At 44.3% G+C, this 20,225-nt stretch overlaps 1 protein-coding gene and 1 long non-coding RNA gene across 5 annotated transcripts in view; one reads left to right on the top strand and one right to left on the bottom strand.

The window, feature by feature from the left end:
• Positions 1 to 239: 239 nt before the first annotated feature.
• LOC108446429 overlaps positions 240 to 20,225 on the top strand; it is a 28,316-nt gene continuing 8,330 nt past the window's right edge. Inside the window, exons 1-2 of the long non-coding RNA XR_001861599.1 lie at positions 240 to 252; positions 296 to 297. This is a non-coding gene — a long non-coding RNA (uncharacterized LOC108446429). The remainder of the gene's footprint in view (positions 253 to 295; positions 298 to 20,225) is intronic.
• LOC103614731 (fatty acid desaturase 1) lies at positions 1,399 to 11,837 on the bottom strand. Of its 4 annotated transcripts, XR_001861598.1 has the most exons (14): positions 11,541 to 11,837; positions 10,015 to 10,125; positions 9,082 to 9,279; positions 8,588 to 8,689; positions 8,303 to 8,431; positions 7,398 to 7,458; positions 6,638 to 6,714; positions 6,255 to 6,352; positions 5,518 to 5,614; positions 5,174 to 5,253; positions 4,367 to 4,492; positions 3,938 to 4,085; positions 3,320 to 3,497; positions 1,399 to 1,939 (listed from the first exon to the last, which is right to left on the bottom strand). XR_001861598.1 is itself a non-coding variant. In XM_008632707.2 (12 exons), the coding sequence occupies exons 1-12, from the start codon at positions 11,820 to 11,822 to the stop codon at positions 4,034 to 4,036; spliced, it is 1,413 nt and encodes a 470-aa protein (XP_008630929.2). In that variant the 5' UTR covers positions 11,823 to 11,837; the 3' UTR covers positions 3,512 to 4,033. The 4 variants fall into 4 exon arrangements, 1 of the variants encoding a protein (XP_008630929.2); XR_001861597.1 differs by lacking the exon at positions 3,320 to 3,497; XR_001861596.1 differs by lacking the exon at positions 1,399 to 1,939 and having other exon boundaries at positions 2,416 to 3,497.

Below are 20,225 nucleotides of genomic sequence, written 5' to 3'. Positions count from 1 at the left end.
AAAAAGGCTGTTTGTTCCCTGTTTGGAGATCTGATCCATGCATTCTCACAGGCACGTGAGTCACCGTTTCCTCACAAAGTGTTTTATGAGGGTGATGAGTCCCTGGCTCAGGTTTCCAAGGGAGGTGGTGGGTGCCACATCCCTGGAATTGTTCAAATCGAGGTTGGACAGGGCTCTGAGCAACATGGGATACTGGAAAATGTCCCTGTTCACTGCAGGGGTGAGCCCTCTGTGCCTCTCTCTGCACTCTGAGTTCAGTTTGCTGTGGGGTTTGGGGCTCAGCCCAGCCCTGCAGAAGTGAATCGATCACTGATGTGCTGTGTGTTCTTATCTCTTGCTGATAGCAAATTACATGAAGGTCTGCAGTGCATGGTAAAGCCTGACCTTTGCCCCCCAGGTAATGCTGCAGAGCTCAGTCTGAACTGATGTTTGGGATCAAAGTTGTGTGCCCGTGACACAGGTCATGACATGCACTGGTGGACTTGAGCATAACCTTGACTCTGACATCGAGGATCAAACCTCAGCAGTTGCCTAAGGCCATTTTGGACAGAACTGGGAAAAGAAGTAAGGCTCTATTTTGATTATTGTAAATGAATTTAAGGCAGTTTTGCCAGGTTTGTGACATTCAGGATGATGCCAGCTGGGATGGATCAGTAGGATGAAGAAGCTTCCCAAAAAAAGCCCTATGTTTGCAAAAGGTTGTGAAGTGGTGCCTTGTTCCACAGCCTGGGAAAGCAAATCAAGGCTGAACGATGAGGCAGTGCTGTAAAAATAACAAGTGAAGTATTTGGTAGTTCACTGTTAACGATGACACTTTTCCAGCCTGGATTGCTGAGCAGAGCCTGTGTGGTTTAATTGGCTGATGAAAGCTTAGCCTTGGTCACACTGAAATTCCACCTGACATCAAACTCCAACCCCAGAGCAGCTGGAAATCTCCCTGCACTGCAGGCCCTCAGGAGCTGGGCTGAAATTTGTTCTCAGATCACACAATGAAGCTTGATAAACTGATAGTTGTACTTTTTTAATGAAAAAGATGTATTTTTACATCCTGCTACCCAAAGTAGGTGGATAGAGGTGGTCAGGGAAGACAATGTCTTCATAATTTCTTATAAACCTCAGAACTGCTCACCTTGATCTTAATTCATTTCATTCAAATCAGTTCAAGATTCTGAAAGGCTTTTTGCGTAGTTGTAGTCAAAGCTGGATCCAGTGATTCTGTGATTCAAATACCGTGAATCTCCAATGGACTGAGTCAGAAGGAAATCTTCATTTCCTGTTTCATAGCACGTGATAAACCACAGAAATCCTTTATATAGATCTGCTGTGTCTTAATTTCAGTGTTTATCCTTTGCTTGTTTCTCTCAAGTTCCCCATTTTTAAACTTTGACCAGGATTGGGAACTTTGTTATTTTCTTATTGGTTGGTTGGGTTGTTTTTTTTCCAGTGCAATAAATCCTTGTCCCTGTAATCATTGATTACACAGAAGTGGATTCACCTTCCTACAAACAAATAGCTGGGAACCCAAACTATTGTGTGATTCTCTTTCCACACTCGGGAATCTTTGACCTAGTGCTTGTTTGTTGTAAGGTTTATTGAGGAAGGAGGGGGAGGGCAGGTACTGGTTGCAGACAAAGTTGCAGTTGCAGCACTCCCGAAGCAGAATGGAAACACAGGATTCCTACGTAATCACTGCTCCGGTGTTGTCTACACGGTCTCAACAACACTCTCGACTTTGTGGAGGGAAGCTGGAAAACCAGCAATGAAGAAATCTCATTCTCCCTGCTTCACTTGTTGTGTATGTGCAGAGTCCAAGGTGCTTTAGCCACTTAGGAAAAGTACTAAAGGATTTTACTGGAAAAATACTTCCCTTTGAATTTAAACTTTCAGTAGTATTTCCAGTGGGAACTGTCTTCCGTGAACCTCTGATTCCAAGACACCACTGTAAGAAAAGAAGGGAATTTTGCCCTTCAGAGCCACAGGAATCAAGGCTGTATTTCAGAGTAAGCCTGTTAATATTTTGTATTGTTTTCATCATTGTTCACATTTAAGGAAGATACTCTACTGCTGATGCTAATTTTCCTTTCACTCTGTTTTCATGAACCGTAACTTTTTTGCAGGAGTGGTTTTCTGGGGTTTTTGGAGTTTTTTAAAATTTGTTTATGCTTACCTGTTGGGTTATATTACTAATTTGTACGTGTTTCCTTCTTTGGGCCTCTCAGTGATATCTGCTTTGTAAAATCTCATCCAGCTATTCAATATTTTCCTGAGGGAGTACTGGCAGCCTTTCATCTGAGGCTGAAACTGATAAGATTGGTCAAAGATACCCAGGGAAAACTTGGCAACTGCTCCTGTTTGCTCTGGCATTGATCCATATATTGCTTAGGCTTTATTCCATATTTATCCATATTTATCTTAGTCTTGCTCAATCCTGTTGCACACCTTTCCTTGTTGGAGCACTGCTGGGTCCACAAACAACTGAAACATTCACAGCTCTCTTTTTAAATTGCATTTTGACTTGCAGGGGTCCTGAACTAGGAGCCCAGTGATGTCTAAGGTCCAAAAATCAAATTATGATCTTCAAAATCAGGTCTTTCATCTACCCAATAAATCACTTTCAAAGACTGCTTAAGGTAATTTTTAAAAGGTTTTTTTAAAGTAGTAGAAATGTGCCTATGAATAACTGATACTGTTGTGACTCCTGCTTTATTTCTTCATTCTCCCACAGAATTTTTGGGAATTGCTTCTTTTACTCCCATGGGTCAGGAATTGTACTTTGTGGTGTTAACCTCTAAACATAATTGCACTTTTTCCAAGGCAGGAAAAATGGTGTAATAGCAAATCTCTGCCTTGTTCTGGCTGACTGTGGAGGGTTAAAGGTTTTTATATAATTCAGCCAGTCATTGCATAAGTAGTACAAAGTCCCTTTGTTACATCATCAGAGGCTTTTTTGTATCTTTTTACCTTTTGAGATTTCTATTTATTAACCTTGAATTACTGTAAAAAGTGGTGGTAACTACTGCTATTCAGATGAATGTTGTTGTTCCCACAGTCCCCTTTCCAAAAGCTGGTCTTTTATTTCAGGGTCTGAGTATGTACTCACCGTAGTACTCACTTGAGAAAAAGAACAGGCTTTCTTACTAATTAATGGAAAGATATTGTCTCCTCTCAAAGGTGATTCAAAGTACCTGGACCAGCCTCTTTCTCTGACTCACCTTCTGCCCAGCACAGCCAAAATCTGATCTAATCCTGGCTTAGCTGCAAAAGCAACTTTTGGATTTGACCAAATGTCTGTAGGTGATTTATTTTACTTTTGGTTTACCTTTCTGTAGTATAATCTTAGTCCTGTGTAGGTGGGGAATGCACATGGAGTGTACACATGTCTCAGTCCAACGCAAAGTACAAAAAAACCCCAAAAACCAGATAAATTTTGAAGAGAGCAGTGGGCTTGAGCTGGTTTCAACCCATGTATTTCTTGGCCTTGTGATGATAAGGATGCTCTAGAGAACAGTAATGAAAACACATTTATGTTTTTATTCACTGCATGTTGCATTTGCTACAGTCTAAGTGTGGTTTAAGCACATTGCTGGAACACCATGTTAATCCAAAATCCTTTGCAGTTTCAAGTTCAAGTAAGCAAACACTGTATCAAGCATTAAACTCTCCACATGAGGAAAACCAAAAAAAAACCATAGTCAGAGGACTCTGACATGAGGTTAAGTGTGTGCAGCTGCACCAGTCCATGATCTGACTTGAGCCCATGCCCAGACTCAGAAATGCTCAGACTCAGTCAGCAAAGGGCTCCTCCCTCTTCTAACAATTTCACCTTCTGCTTGCCCTGCCTACTCTACATACCCAAACCAGAACCCCAGGAAAAACCAGAAGAAAAATTCAGGCAGCTTCATGCCTGCTGGAATTGTATCCCTCAGTCCTTACTCACTTTCTCCTGCCAGAGAGTCCCTTGTGGTCCCTGCCCCTCAGCTTGCTGGGAATGCAGTCGTGCCAGGCTGTGAATGGTAGCACCGAGCCTTGTCCTTTATTTGTGCAGGTAGGCATCGAGCCAGAGCTCTCCCCAGTTCTTCAGGGAGCTGGGAGAGAGAAGAAAGAGAGGACACATCACAGGGCTGCTCAGGGGAGTGTTGCTGGGGACAAGGGAATGGGGTTTTCTCCATGCTCATTTCCCAGAATCCCAGAATAAGCTGAGTTGGGAGAGACCCACAAGGATTGAGTCCAGCTCAGCCCTGCACAGCACCATCCCCAAGAGTCACCATGTGTCCAAGAGGGTAAAAGGAGAGCAAGACATCTCTTGCTCTTGAGATTCCAGTTTCTCCTGCATTTTGGAGGGGGGAGGGGGAGTATTTTGACTCACTGCACGATGTCTGCGAAGGCCGTGAGCAGAGGCTTGCACTGGTACTCAAGGCCGTGCTTGGCACACAGGGACTTCACCAGAGGGGCCACCTTCCAGTAGTTGTGCCGTGGCATTGTAGGGCAAAGGCTGTGAACAGGAGACAGGCAAGCTTTGTAAGAAATCCTTGTCATTAATACTTCCCAGGAATCACCCAGCTCACAATGAGAAGGGTCTGGAGCTGTTCCCAGCTCTTCTTTCCCCCTGCGGTGCTTTTAGCACAAGGAACTCGTAGGAATTCCCTGCTTTCCCCCTCTGTTCTTTTCCACAGTTTGTCTCCAAATTAAATGATGCTTATGGAAGAAACTACTTTCTCCTCCCTCCCTTTTTTTCCCAGAAGAAGCCATCTCCATGGCACAGAGAAAGAGATGAGCTCATCCTTGCATATCTCACTCCACAGAGTAACAGCATAAATAATCAGCAGAGGTGGCTTTAAACTCCTGTGGCAGACTAAAACCAGGTGCTTTAACCAGGACATTTCCACTGATCCTTAAAACCTACTATTTGGGATTGATCCTCTTGCTGTCCTTGCATGGATCCCTACCCATGTTCCATTTTCTCTCATCATCCTGCAGATCCAGTGATAGTTTTGAATTACATGATTCTCTTTAAGGGTTTCAATTTTTAAAGACAAACTCATCTGTGCCCCACAACTATTTGTAGAATTCAGAGCAAAAAAAGAATAGGGAAGGAAAAAAAAAAAAAAAAGAGAGAAGGAAGAATATTTTAAGAGGAGGGGAAACAAAATTCACTCTTGAGGTGAGTACTCACTGATGCTCAATCTGGAAGTTGAGGTGCCCAGTGAACCAGTCATTGAACAGCGACTGCTCCACATTGCAGGTTGCCTGGAGCTAAAGGAGGGGAGAGGAAAGCACAGTCAGAGACAGATCCAAGCATGTTTAGGAACCAGAGCTGGACCTGGATTTGATTTTGGATTGCCCATGAGTGTGTCACTGCTGTCCTTCTTTACCTTTTCCATGACTGAATCCATCACCCTGTTAACCTTCACTTCCCAGCCCCCAACAGATTTCACCCTTAACGCAACACGAGACTTCCTTATGGTTAAAATTTGTACCTGTATGGCCACAATTCTTAAGAGTGGAAAAATGTTTTACCTGAGTAGACATCCAGTCCAAATTCTTGTCATAGTCGATATCCATTGGGATATGGTTCATCTGTGAGACCCAGACAAACCAGCTGCTCTCCAGCATCCTGTGCAATGAGATGAGACAATTCAGTACTGGGTGAGCAGGTCAGGGAAGAGCCATTGAAATAACAGCAGAGCCAGACTAAGAGACATGGCTGAACACTAGCCTTGCTAAGCCAGCACCTGGAAGGACTTCCAAACCCTGGAAGTTTCGCACTTCCTTATGAAACTCACGATTATTTCATGTGTTTTGTTATAACACTGACTGGTGCTCAGCTTGTTGTATCTGTAGCCAAGGCCCAAACTGGTAAGAATCAGTGAAGTGATCCAAATGGAGAATGTGCTGTCCATTCAAGCCATCGATGCTGGATAATGCCTGGCCATTTGCAAGCCTAGGCTAAGCTGTTTTGGTTAAATGTTCTCTTTAGGTAGCAGCAGATCCAGCACCCAAAGCACTGAATGTTATATAAGGTAGATACTTTGCAATTTGGTCAGCACTCAGTGAAATCTCTTTGCTGCCACAGCCAATGGGGCAACATAAAACTTGTACTGGCAATTGAACAAAAGAATTTATGAATTAAAAAGCAGGCAAAAAATGAGGTGGTAAAGGAGAATGTGGAAATATAAATGTAGAGAAAGGCAGGCAGGTACAGAGGGAAAGAATGCAGGGAGGAAAGGCTGGACAACCTTCTAAAGAGACATCACCTGAATATAAAATAATATGCCAGGAGACTCTTTGTTTCTAATAATGATCCGTAAGTATAAAAGAATCGGATGTAGAAGGTCAGCATCCAGGCCAGGTCCTACCAAAACCAGAGATAACAAGAAAAGCAGGTCATTATAAACTACATTTGCTTAAGTTGCTTTTTAAGTTTCATAGTATAGGTATAAGAGAACAATCTACATTCAGCTTTGACAGTTTCTTTCCTGAATGGAATCATCTAGAGCAATCCAACACAAGCCAATGATACTTTCTCACAGCTTGCTGTGAGAGGTGAATCCGAGCATTGCTGCCCAGCAAGGAGGTGGCTCCATGCTCAGAAGGAAGGTTGAAAGTCCCTTTTGGTCACACAAATAGCAGAACTTACCACCCAGTACTTCTTTGTGTAGGCAATGTAGAACGTGTGGCAGTGGAAGTAGGTGGGGAACAGGAGCGGAGGAAGAGCTGGAAAGAAAAATTCATCATCACTGGTGACATCACGGACTGAGTGACAACATCAGCCTGGAAGGGAAGGGTCCTGAACTGCTGCTCCGTGTGGAGAATATTCCAGGTTAGGATGTTGTATTAGTGCCTTCAAACCTTTCTAGGGCTGTCCATTAAGCTGAGAGTTCTTACAAACCTCAGATTTCATTTTAGGCTCTTGACTGAGGAACAGCCTCAAATGATTATTTTGAGAAGTGGCTTCCACAGCCCAAAGCCTATCTGGCTCCTTATTCCTCTGTTCAAAGCAGGACATCAACAGGAATGAGTATGAAATCCCTTTTCTATCAGCGATTTGGGGTTGAAGAACTCAAACTCAACCCTCCAAAAGGACATCTCTCTTGCACTTTAAACAACCCCAAGAAACCAAATCAAACCAAGAAAACCCCAAACCCTCAGACTTTGATACCACTGAAAGATGTGGTATGACATCATAACCAGAGCCACTGTGGAGGATGTGGGAGATCTGGAATAGGATGGGTCAGGTCTTCAACTCTTCCAAAAAATCTGGTTGTTATTATTATGGCTTTTTATTGTGTTCTTTGACTCAGGCACCTTTGTTTTTCTCAAGTTCTACGAGTCAAAAGCAGAATCTCCAAGCCCCTTTAGCACCTCTGAGGGAAAGGCAGGAAAATGGAGATACTCACTGATGAAGAAGTATTTGTGTTGGTGGTTGTAGGGCATGTATTTTTTCTTTTTGATCCCAAGCTGTGAAAAAAAAAAACAGAAAAAAAAAAAAGAGTGGAGACTAAGCAATTTGCACAGGTAACTTGCTCTTTTCCATTTATTTTCCTGAGGGGCTCTTGTTGCACGCTTCCCACAACCCTCATTCCTTGTGTCATGAATCATTTTGTGAAGAATTAGATATATCAAGGCTAAGTTATATTAGTGGTCAGAAATACGTATTTTCTCCCATTTTTTTCTTCTTATTTCTTCTCTGATTCTCTCAACTTGAACGGCAGTTCCACAATGGCATGGAGAAAAATATTTTACTGCTGTAGCTGCTGTGATGGGTCTCAAGAACTGATGGGATCTACAGCAAAAGGGGTTCAGCACTTTTATGTTGTCACTCCTGGAAGTGTCCAAGCAGGACAAACTGGGAATATCCTACATGCTCCAACAAATTCTGCCCAACTGGAGCTCCAGGAACAGCCCTGGGTTATTCAGTCCTGCTGTTCCTGTCACAGCAAACTCTCCCAGAAGACATGGACACACCAAAGCCACCCCTCTGACTGAGCCTCAGACATTAATAATAAAACAATAATTCCAGGCCGAGTGCAGCCATGCCTTACACTGACGTTTACAAGTTATCTAATGATCATTAATTACTGAGTTGTTCTAGGTCATTAGATTTCTCCAGCCATTAATGTGCTGGTGGATTTTCCACTCTATATACAATGCCCTTACATCATGTCTAATCTATTTACATCAACGTGTCAGCTGTTCAATATTCAATTCTTAAAGGGACTTAACTGAACTGTGGAGAAATAAATCTCTTCACAGAAAATGCCATCACACCTTAGTTTTAGACTTTCCACACCCACACACTGACCTCCACGGAGAATTTCTTCCCCAAAGTGAAGAGGAAAGGGTGCATATCAATGTCAGGGTCCTTGTGGAAGCAGTTGGGTTTGGCGTGGTGCTGGGAGTGCAGGAGAGTCCACCACTTGGCCGAAGCCCCCTGTTCAAGGGAAGAACAAAGCACAAAAAGCACTTTCAGAGCTAGAATCCCCTCAGTTCCTGACCCTAATCCTTCCCACTGTGCTACACATGCTCCAGAGAGTCTTCAGAACACACATTTTTACAGGAAAACCCTCCAAAGTTTTCAGGGACTCACAATCAAATGGCACATCACAAACTTGTGCAGCAAGTGGTTCCACTTGGTCTTCCTGAATACTGAGAGGTGTCCTAAATCATGTTGTAACCAGGAAGCCTGGACCTGGAAGAGGAGAAAGAAAACTTTGGGAGGGGAGAAAAACCAGGAGTTGAGGCCAGGATGGTGCCACATTCATCCTTTGCTCTGAAATATCAAGATTTGATTCTCAGACACTGCTCCAAAGTCACCAGCAGAAAGGGATTGTGAAATCCTGACACTCTCAAGGCTTCCCCCAGAATATATCTTGCTGAAAACAATCCCAAACTAAGTTTAGTGTGAGCTCCCCACGTGCAGAATTTCTTCTTGGTAGTCAGATAGCGGCTGTGTTTTTATGGCAAAGTGAAACTGTGCCAAGTGAGGAAACAAAGGACAAGGAACTGCTTGTGTGTGTGTGTGTGTGTGTGTGTGTGTGTGTGTGTAGGATGCAAGTCCATGTCATGGAATTCATTGCTCACCTGGGAAATGGTCAGTACCAGCAGGGAGAAAACGAAGGGCAGTAAGGATGTCCCAAAGTAGAAGAGGATGAGCCAAGCAGCTATATCCAAGAGCAGGATGTGAGCCAGGAGCAGGAAGAAGAAGAGTTGGTTTGGCTCCAGGAGTCCCATTCTCTCCACTGTGGCATGCAATTCCCGGAAGTCTTTCACCAGCGTTTCCTGGGGGAAGCACCAGGGTTACAATTCTCTGGTTTAAGAGGGCACCACTGCAGCCTCATAACCCAAAAACCATTTTAATGGCGGGGAGAAAGAGCAAAGGATCTGGCTAAAAGGGCAAGAGCTGGGTTTAATAAACATCATCATTGCTCTGCTACAGCTTTTTGCTGAGGAGCCAGAAGCAGCCATCACAATGTCTGCATCCCAATCCCTAAAACAAATCCTCGGTGCTTCTTCCATCAAACCCTTGGCAGGCAGCAGAGGGCTCAGCTGGAAGTTGTGTCTAGTGGAAGTTGTACTTTGTGTGCATGAACTTCCCATGCCACCTTGTGGTAGGTCTTTGGATGAAATGATTCCTTATATTTGTCTTCACTTTTCCCTTCCCAGGATTAACAGGGGAGGGTTAAATGCACCTACAGCTGAAGGAGAATATTTATTCTCCAAGACTATTCCTTTTCCTTTTGGTTAGCCCTTCCTCAAAGCAAGAGAAAGAAGCAGTGATAACTCTGCTATTTTGTTGCTGTGATAATAAAAATTCGTCCTCAGGAATCTCATTCTCAACGACATAATGTGGATTTAGGCTCATATTCATGCATTGTTTCTAAGCAGGAGCACAAAAAAATGTGAGGAAGCTGGATCCCCTTGCTCCAAGAGCTGTGCTGATAGAGAAGAACAAGGTGTAATCTCAGAATATTTCCCTTTAATCTCCTTTGATCTGATTTGTGAGGACAGACTTACATTTTTAGTGGGCTCAACGCTGGGTTGGTCTGGTGCCAGCTCCCCGATCTGCAGTGGCTTCAAGTACGTGCTCACCAGCACCTTGTTGACATGGAATGCCACAAAGGCATCCTGCAAAGGCACAGGAGTAAAGGAAAACATATCCAAATTTTGTTTAAAACATTTTTTTTTTGAAAAAAATTTAAAATTACCCTTTAAATCACTCCATTCCTGGAAGTGTCCAAGGCCAGGCTGAAGCAACCTGGTCTAGTGGAAGGTGTCCTTTGTGAGAGAACACCACAACAAAAAGCAGCACCAAAAGGACTCCCACAGTTTCATGCAGTGTCACCCTTACTAAAATGGTGGCATTAATCATACTTGTTTTTTTCATTCTTCAGGTTTCTTTGCTCACTGAGAGCCTTCTGTGCTTCTCATCCTCTCCTGAGTTGCTACCTTTCATGGGTCTATGCTTTTGGTTAAAAACCTTCCAGTTCAATTAAGACAATTTCTTAATTTTTCGTAATATACATCCAAAAGACTAAGCAATGGACGTAATGCAAGATGGACAGACACAAAAGTGGCTCAAGGCCTGCAGGGCTTAATGATGGAACCAACCTACAGGGAGCGGCTCAGATCCCAGAAACAAAATACCTGGTTCATCCATTGTCTGGGATTTTCCAGCCTGCTAAAATGAAAGAAATCTGGCAGTAGTAACTCGAGAAATGAGTGATGGAAATTACAGAATGCCAAGTTCAATTAATACACAATTTGAAATTTAAACTTGATAGACTGAAAATTATTTTGATTTCCACGATCCTCAAATATCCCTTACATATGGAAAAACTTACTGCAGCTCCCAGTAACTGCACAAGCAAGACCAGGAGATAAGAGGAATCCTGCAGACTTAAGAATCACAGAATGGTTTGGGTTGGAAGGAACTTTTAAAGCTCATTTTGTCCAACCCCCCTGAAACCAGCGGAGACATCTTCAACTACATCAGGTTGCTCCATCCAACCTGGCCTTGAGTGTGTCCAGGGATGGGGCATCTCTAGGTGACCTGTGCCAGCGTTTCACCACCCTCATCACCTAAACTTTCTTCTTTATATCCAATTTAAATCGACCTGAGTTTAAAGCTATTCTTTATCACTTTATCCTGTCTCTCCAGGCCCTTGTCCAAAGTCCCTCTCCAGCTCTCCTGGGGACCTTTAGGTACTGGAAGGAGGTCTGGGGTCCTCCTGGAGGCTTCTCTCCCCTGGGCTGAACACTCCCAGCTAGCAGAGGTGCTCCTGCCCTCTGAGCATCTCCATGTGCTCCTCTGGCCTGGCTCCAGCTGTTGCTCTGATTTAGCTGGAGCAACCGTTCCGATCCCGTTCCCGCCGGCAGCATCTCCTCATTTGCCCTTTTCCATGCCATGGGGATGGCGAGGCTCGCACGGAGCGGTGACACTTCGCTCCCTCGACCCCGTCCCATACCCCGATTCCCACCGAGGTCGCTCCCAAGTCCCCTCCTCCGGCGCATCCCGGCTCCCGCATTCCCGCTCCGCTCACCGTGGCGTCCTGCCCGGCGTGGCTGACGAGGAGCCGGGCCCCCCCCGGGTGTCTCCGGCAGAAGTGGCTGATGTCGTACACCTTCCTGTGGATCACCAGCCAGCGCTCCTGCGGCGCCGGCCCCCGCCCGCTCCGCTGCCCGATCTCCTCCCAGGTGAAGCGCCGCATCCCCGCCGCAGGGGCCCTGTCCTTGTCCCCATCCCTGTCCCCATCCCCCCCCTCCCCGCCACCTCCCGGCGGTGCCATCCTGCCCTCCTCCCTCCCGTTGCTCCAGCCCCGCATCCCGCTCCGCCGTGGCATTTAAGGGAGGGCCCGCCCTGGCTCCGGTCCCCGCCTCCTCCACCAGCTCCAGCTCCTCGGGGTTTGGTTTTCCCCCCCAAAAAATTGCCCCTTTGCTGCCCCGGTTCTGCATCCCCCGGACCCAAAGCCCCGCAGTACCCGCAGGTGTGGGGTTCCTGACTGCTTAGGGGGGTTCTCAGCAAGTTCATCCCGTTCCCAAGACAGGCTCAGACAGGGAAAACTTCCCTTAAAACACTCCTCTGATTAACCAGAAAAAAATAGTATCACTCTGCACCTTCGCTTTTGAAGTCCACGAACCCCCTGGATGAAACATGAATTAAGCACATGCTTATGCCCTGCTGAAAACAACCCGACAACTGAACCACACCAATCTCCAGAAAACTCTGTATTGTATCTAGCACCTGATGAAACCCCATATTTCTTTATGTCCAGTTTTCCAGCACTCACAACGAGCAGGGAGCTCCCACAGAGCCCGTGGCAGGAATTATCCTCAAAGCTCTGCCCTGGGCGCTTCTGTTACCACCTGGGATAAACCCGGGATGGCACACATGGAATGTTGTCCCATGTTCTAATGGCAGGTTGTGAAACTGCTCTTTCTTTCCCTCCCACTGACCCCTTCGTGTCTGTAAAATTATTAATTAGACTTGAGGGCTCCAGGAAATGAGCATTAATTGCAGAACAACACTTGGTGCCACTTTTCCTTTCCCTCTGAACAGTCACAGCATCCACACAATTTTCTCTTGTCAAAACAGACCCAATCTTGAAAATTTAAAACCGAAATTGACTGAATGATTTCTTAATCCTGTAGAAAACCACCTGTTAAAATCTACATCCACAACAACCCAGATGGAGGAGGCCACAATTAGGACAGGGTTTTCAAAGTACATGAATTAATTTATCTGAGTTACTGTCTTTTGATGATTAATTTGAATTAATTGCTTTACATTTATAACCTCTCTCACACATCTACTTGCCTTTTTTTTCTCAGTGCTTGTTTGCTCTTGAGCCTGCTTGTGCTGATAAATCTCACATTTGGTAATGATTCTGCAGTCTAAATTTCCAAAAGGAATGCTGATGAAAAGAAGAAATCTCATCTAGTTATCTCAAGTTGTTTACACAATACTTCTGGCTCTTCTCCTTTATAGGAAGGTGTGAAAATCCTAAAGCTGATTTCTCAGCCCAGCTCCCAGAGACAGCCAGTGCAAGAAGGTGCCTTAAAAGGAAGTTTAATAATTGTTATGATCAATCAGTTTCTTTGCTTCTCCCCTGTCACAGTAGGCACCTTTTCCTCCTGAATCCTGGGCTTTGCCACCCCTTTAGGCTCACATTTGGTGCTTTTTGCAGAATGTGTTTTTGTAACATTTGAGATAAGCCACCTCCACGACACTGGCACACACCTTCAGGAGTGCAGCACAACTCCTTCCTTTTAGCTTCCCCTCCTACCCTGAACACTCAATATTCAATATTCAGCAGAGAAGGAGGAAGAATCCAGCCCCTCCTTGTCCTGTGCTCATGGCTCCTTAGCTGCTTTATGGAATTAAGGTGGGAAAAGACCTCCAAGATCATTGAGCCCAGCCTTTCTCTGACCCTAAAATCCTGCACAAGGTTAAATACTTACTCCCACTGGCTCAGTAAGGCAAACAGGGGAAACTTCCTCCCCAGAGGGTTTTTAGTGTATGGGGTACACAAAATAACCCCAAATACCACAACTTCAGTGCACAATGCCTGTACCTAAAGGGGCTCCAAGAGAGCTGGAGGTGGACTTTGGACAAGGGCCTGGAGTGCCAGAACACGGGGGAATGGTTTCAAACTGAGAGAAGGCAGGGTTAGATGGGATATTGGAAAGAAATTCTCCCCTGTGACCATGAGGAGGGCCTGGCACAGGTTGCCCAGAGAAGCTGTGGCTGCCCCATCCCTGGAGGCGTTCCAGGCCAGGCAGGTCAAGGCTTGAACCTGGGGATTTTAGGAGACAAGCAAGAGCTTAGCTGGAGCTTTAGATTTTTTGAAAACTGCCCTCGAGCACCCAAAATGGTAGCGAGGTTTTAAGACCTTACATGGATTTATGTCAAGCCCTTGGATAACTGAAACTTTAATAACCTCAGGATAAGCCATGTAACCTGCAGGGAGAAGGAGCTGCCTGTCACATGCAGGACACTCATGACATTATCACTGTAGACACTGCTGTGATAGAAATGCTGGTAACAGCACCCCGTTCCATTGTAGCAGCAGGGCCTTACAATGGGACAATCCATTTGGGAACAAACCCTTCATTAATCTGCACCACATCATCAAGGTTGCAGCTCCTCAATTTTTTTACCCACATTAAGCAGCACTGATTGGTTTTGCAACCTGTCTTTTCACAATCAAGATGTCAGTTGCCAAAAAGATAAGCATCAAATTACGACTTGATAGCTACCTGATAACCATTGTTCCTTCACACATCCCACGTTTTTATGCTCCTGTTACCCAGTCTTCCTCTCCTTGCAGTGTACCAAAGCTGCATCATGGTCCTTTCTGGAGCTTTTGTCTTAAAACATATGTCATCAAGCCTAAAAAAAAAAAAAAAATTGGGGCATTGGGGCAAAGCTAAATGGATTTTTTGTGCAGATTAAAATCTGATTTTTTTCCAATTGGAGCTGTTGCATTTCCTAAGTGATTAATACATTTGCTGGCTACCAAAGGAACTCCATTAGTTCCCTTTCTGCATGTCATGAACGTGGCAGATTCTGGAGAGAAACATTAATTAGGTGATTGACACCAAAGACATGAGGAGGCCAAGCACCTTCATAAAAGTACAAGCAGGAATTTCCTCTCTCCTAGAGGCAGGAGAGAATAGAACAGAATGGAATACAATACAACATTTGAGTTGTTTGCAAGGGACTCTCATTTAGTCACTTAGATCATTTAGATCATTACAAATATCATGCCTGACCACTTCAGGGCTTACCAAAAATTAAAGCTTCTATCATTGTTCAAATGCTTCTTTAACACTACCAGGGCTTGGAGCATCATCCACCTCTTGAGGAAAAAGGAAAAAAATAAAAGGAGCACTAATTAAGCTGAGTAACCCAGAGCAAAACATAAATAAAAATACGAGCAAACAAACCAAATTATTCATAATAAATAAACAAAAGAAATTATCCATAAAAATGTAATTTATAGAAGAATGAAAGTCATATCCACAAGTTATTATTTGCAGCCTGTAACCCCTGTTCCTTCTTTTTCTTTTCTTATTCTTTTGTGTGGTACAACTCCTTAGAGGAATGTTCTCTATTCATTCCTCATTCCTAGCTGGATCTGTGCTAGTCCTTGGAGTTTGCAGCATCAAACTGGAACCAATGCCATGGCAGGGACTTTTGAGGGTCCTGATGTCCTACTGAGGACTTCAGATGTGTTCAGCCAAACTGGTGCTGTGGGTAAGACATTGTGCTTTCCATGGAAATTCCTCACTGCCTTTTGTTCGTGGTCCTGAAGGCTGGTGTAGAAAAGGTGCAGGCAGGTAAGGATTTGTTAAATTGTGTTTTACTGGAGCAGCTGGTAACAGCCCAGAGCTGCTGCTAACCCTACTTTTTGGGCATGGCAACCCATTCTCTGGGTGTGCTCCCTGGGTTTGAAGAAGCAGAACTGAATCCTCGCAGATTTCATGTGATGTAATGAGATCTTTCACAACAGCAGGTCTTATCTGCTGCCCCGCAAGAAGCTCCAGCCTGCAACTCAGGGCTTGCAGCACAGACTTGCTGAATGGAAAGTGATAGAAACTCTCTCCTGTCACACACCACGTCACACCCTGGTAGAGAAGATTACGCCCTTTGGTGATAACTGCACCCACAGGGCCCTTTATCCCCTTGAAGAAATTATAAAAACGTGTGGAAGCAATCTCCCACCAGCTCTCCCTCACTTTTAACCGCTTAAATTCTGAGGAAAGCCCTGCATTATTGCTCTTTTCTTCATCCCAACTTGCTTTTCCAAGCACCAGGTGACCATACTTCTACCCAAATCAAACCAGAAGTTTCCAGTCCCAAATTCAGGGCTGAGGAGGTACCAAATAGGTGACTCTGCATGTCTGAACAAGGCAGGCCAGGATGTCAACACAGAGCAAAAGCTGCTATGGGAACTCAAAACATATTTGAGAGTATGAGCCAAGCTATGGCAAAAAAAACAGGGAAGAGAAGAACCTGATCAAAAATTACAAAGAGTATGGCTGGGGAATGTTAACATGGGATAACTTCTAGGGCTGTTAGTGGGATAAATGGGAAATAAGCTGAGGAAAATACTGGGTAATGGAGTTATGGAGGTGGCACATGCCAAAGTTGCAGCATAATAGAAGGGATTTTGTAACCTCTGTGGGGAAGTGATTTCTCTCATCAGCCTTGTTTCTCACACCTCAGACTTCACCATGACAGCAATTACCTACAAGAGAGGCCAGAAAGGGGAGACAGAATAAAGAATGACAGACCAGCTCTACATAAAAATTACACATAAAATCAAGTGTATGATCACTCCCTCCCACAGGAGGCATTGCTCCCTTGTTAGAGCAAGGGACAATAAATACAGCAACTGAAAGATTTATCAGTCCACATGACTTTACCCTCGCCTTATCTTAATTTAGAAAGCAGCTGTCCTACCAACAGCAGAAATCAGGGAAAGTATTTCAACTGCACTCTTTCAAACAGAATATTTCAGACTTGGTCCTGCAAAGTGAAAGCAGTGTCGAGGTTATGGCCAGTTCTATCCATTATTTCAATGATGTCCAAATCTGCCAGTCCCTCTCCTCCTGCAAACACAGACACTTTATTTTAGAGTAAGGGTCAGAGGGAGCCGAAAATCCCTCGGAAATCCTTGGCTCTTCCAAATAATCTTCTATCACAGCACTGCTAAACTGACCTCTCATCATCCAGTACCTGGAATAGCTGATTTCCACTTGACATTGCCAATCTGTGGGGGAGAGAGGGATTAATGTTGCATAATTCCTAATTGCTTAGTCCTGTATATGAGAACCATAATTACTTCCTTTCCTAATCTGCAGAGGGTGACGTCCTGATGAAGAGAGTGTTTGGAAAAGGCCAAAAGGACAGCCCAGCAACTCTAAATACATTGGAATTACGAAGGAAAAAGAAACAAAATCAATCTAAAATTATAAAGTAAAGGATTAGGAAAGGAAAGGAACAAACCCCATCCACAATTAGCTGGTATAGAAGGTGAGACATGGTTCTCAGTCATGGTGGGAAGTCAGCAGAGAGCTTTCATAAGGGTGGTGATAATGTTGGCATCACACTACTGGCAAGGATGGGGAAATGCAGGAAAAAAAGCTGGAACCATTTTGGTTGGAAAAGACCTTTACAGCCATGTTCCTAAAGCAAACATGGAGAGAAACTTATGATAGTGTCCACAGTAAAAGATTTTCTCCTGGAAAGGAAGGCAGAGAGGGGCACTCCTGATGTTTGTGCTACTGCATTCCCTCCTTTTGTTATAAAAGAGAGGAATCGTGAATTTCAAGAGCTGAAGAAGCACAAGGAGATGAAGAAGAGCAAGGAGCCAGCAAGGATTTGCTGTACATTACAAGCTGTGCTCACACTCTACACAGACTCACAGATCCCATCTATAGGAAGATTTGTCTGCTTTAGTGTTTTGGGGAAAACTCCAAACTCATTCCAACTCCTCAGTAAAGATCCACCCAGCCTTCCCACCTGAGGTGTGTCAGCAGGTACAGGCAGGTCCCATCGGCCATCAGGATGAAAACACATTGCACAAGCCTCCAAATTACCTTGCTGAGAAGCCTCTTCTGTAACATTTGGGCACCACGTGTGTGTCTTTCACTGCTCCTCCTGAGAAGCACTTCCTTTGCAGTTCTTTGCACTAACAGGCTCATACAAAAACCAGCTGGAGATCACGTAATTCTGCAAAATTAAAACAAACAAATATAAATTGCAGTGACTTTTATACTGCAAACATCACCTGGAAATTTGGTTGGTCTTTTCACACTTGTTTCTTTCTTTTCCCCCTCTTTGCTGTTTGCAGGAAGTGTTCCAGGCCAGGCTGGAGCAACCTGCTCTAAATAGAAGGTACTCTGTCCATGGAACTGGATGAGCTTTAAGGTCCCTTCCAACCCAAACCATTCCATGACTCCATGAAGCAGATGATGTCCTTTAACAATCTCACCCCCTTTTATCACCTACACGTTTAAGGATTACGCTGTGTGGTGATACAGATACAGAAAGTGCTTCATTGCCTCTCTCTGTCTCCAAACAGGATAATGTGAGCATCAAAATATTTCAAATACAGTAAATTAATTTAGTCACTTAGCTTTAGCTGTCTTAAAATGCATAACGTAAATGATTTATGTGCTCTTGCTCTAGAGTCATGTAAGGAAATGGACAGCATAAATTACATCCAGAGATAATTATCTTGCTCCATTGACAAGAAAACCCAGGCTGCATCTTGGACAAGATGCATCTGATTTAATAAGTCCTTCAGTGCTAGTGTTGGCAAGGTTCTTTTTCAAAAAAGTCATTGCTGGAGGCAGCACAAGTTTTAGATTTAAAGAAAAATGGAGTACTTGAGATCTAATCAGCTTTTCTTTGTATTCTATCCCTTTGCTGTGGACAGTGACCAGCTTAGCTCATCTTCCCTTTCATAAGTGAAATAATGGAGCTCTTTAAGGAACCCTGCTTTCAGAAAAACTCTGCAGAAGCAGTTGAAATAGAAAAATTAAAGAATTAAAAGAACCCTTTGCAGAATTCCACTCCCACAATTAGCATTTACAACTTCCTCACCTTTAAGAACAAGTCTAAATTATTCTCCTTTATTCTCCCCAGGGGAGACAGAACATTAAAACCCCAGTCAAGTAATTCAGCCAGTCTCAAGCGAGAACTGGTGTTTTCCACACTTAGAAAAACTTGCCAAATCCCAGACACCCACTCACTCCATGAGAAAAATTTCCTCACTTTTACTGGAGGGAAACGAGGGGGAGCGGAGCTGAGGGATATAATTAATCCTGTCACTCAGGAGCCACTATCAAGATCAAAAGGGAGGAACTGTATTTTGTAGCTGGACCAGTTCCTTGCTCAACCTCTGCCTAGCACCAGCTGGGTTACCTAATTGCCTTGTTTCACCTGGGGTGGTTGGATCCACATTTCAGCACAACCCACCCTTTCTTTTGGGGTCTTCTTCCTCCTGCATCCCCGTGAAGGGCAAAGAAGCAGAAATGGGAAGTTAATGCTACCTAAACCACACAATTCTTGCTTGTCAAACAGAATTTATCCAAAACAATCTATAAACCGTCTGATTTATCTGTATTTTGGCTTGCAGTTGCATTTGGAAACGTACATTTGCATAAGGGACTGTAGTGGGTTCAATTTGTAAACCGAGTGGAAACACCAATTAAGTGTAGTGGTTTGGTTCAAAATATCCATTACTTACTTATTTTCCTTCTATGAGATACGAATTAGGAGAAAGCAAAGCAGGCACAAACCTTAAACAGCTGCAGTACAAAGAAAAAGTTTTATTACTTAATAGAATTAAAAGAGAAATAACAAGAAATTAAAGCAACACCCTTCCCAGCCACTTGCCTCTTTTTTCCCAACTCACACAAAGGGTAACAGAACACGGGATTTTAGTCAGTGTTGCAGTTCTTGATAAGTCTCTTTCTTATGCTTAAGGAAAAAAAAAGGGTTTTCTTCAGCTGCACGTGGCTCCCAAAGTGCCACCAACAGCAGACCCGCCCAGAAAGAAACCATCTGCTGTGGTGCAAAACATCTCTCCCATGAAAAATCTCACAGTTCCTTCACACTGCCAAACATGGCCCACCACATGGGGTTATTAATCTTTTTAAGGATGAGTTATTTTGGCCTGAACACAAAGGCTTTCTTCGCCACAAGTCTCTAAAAAGCCTCTCGCTGCTCCTATATAGCCTGGCATAGGCACTCTTCACAATTTTCACGGGCCACACGTGAATTTTTCATCCCCCCATGTACTTCAAATGGATTAAAGAGACAAACAGCTTGTGATATTACAGTTTCTTACCACGGCATGCAAGAAGTTTTTTTAAGCTCCGCGCCAGAATCGCGGCACCGCCCTCTTTTCTCCCGTCGCCATTTCCAGCCCCGTCCCACAGGACTCACTTTCTCTTCTCTCTGACTCCAAAGCCTCCATGTTGAAGAGAGTTCTTGTTCGGGCTTTACGGTGGAGAAAACCTCACTCCTTTTGTGCTGCTGGCTGCATGGTGTCCTCTTCAGTTCAGCGCGGAGTATGCTGGCTGCAGACAGGAGGCTCTGCCGGCTCCCGTTGACTCCGCCGGCTCCGCGTGGAGAGGAGAGGGACCCGCCTGTCCCCGGGGGCTGCGCCGGATGGGTTTAGCTGTGAGCAGTCCACGGCTGGCTTTAGATG

Source organism: Corvus brachyrhynchos, unplaced genomic scaffold (genome assembly GCF_000691975.1).
Source record: "Corvus brachyrhynchos isolate BGI_N302 unplaced genomic scaffold, ASM69197v1 scaffold315, whole genome shotgun sequence".
Taxonomy (NCBI): domain Eukaryota; kingdom Metazoa; phylum Chordata; class Aves; order Passeriformes; family Corvidae; genus Corvus; species Corvus brachyrhynchos.
Note: the sequence above shows the minus strand (reverse complement) of the source record. Positions and strands in the feature narration are given on the sequence as shown.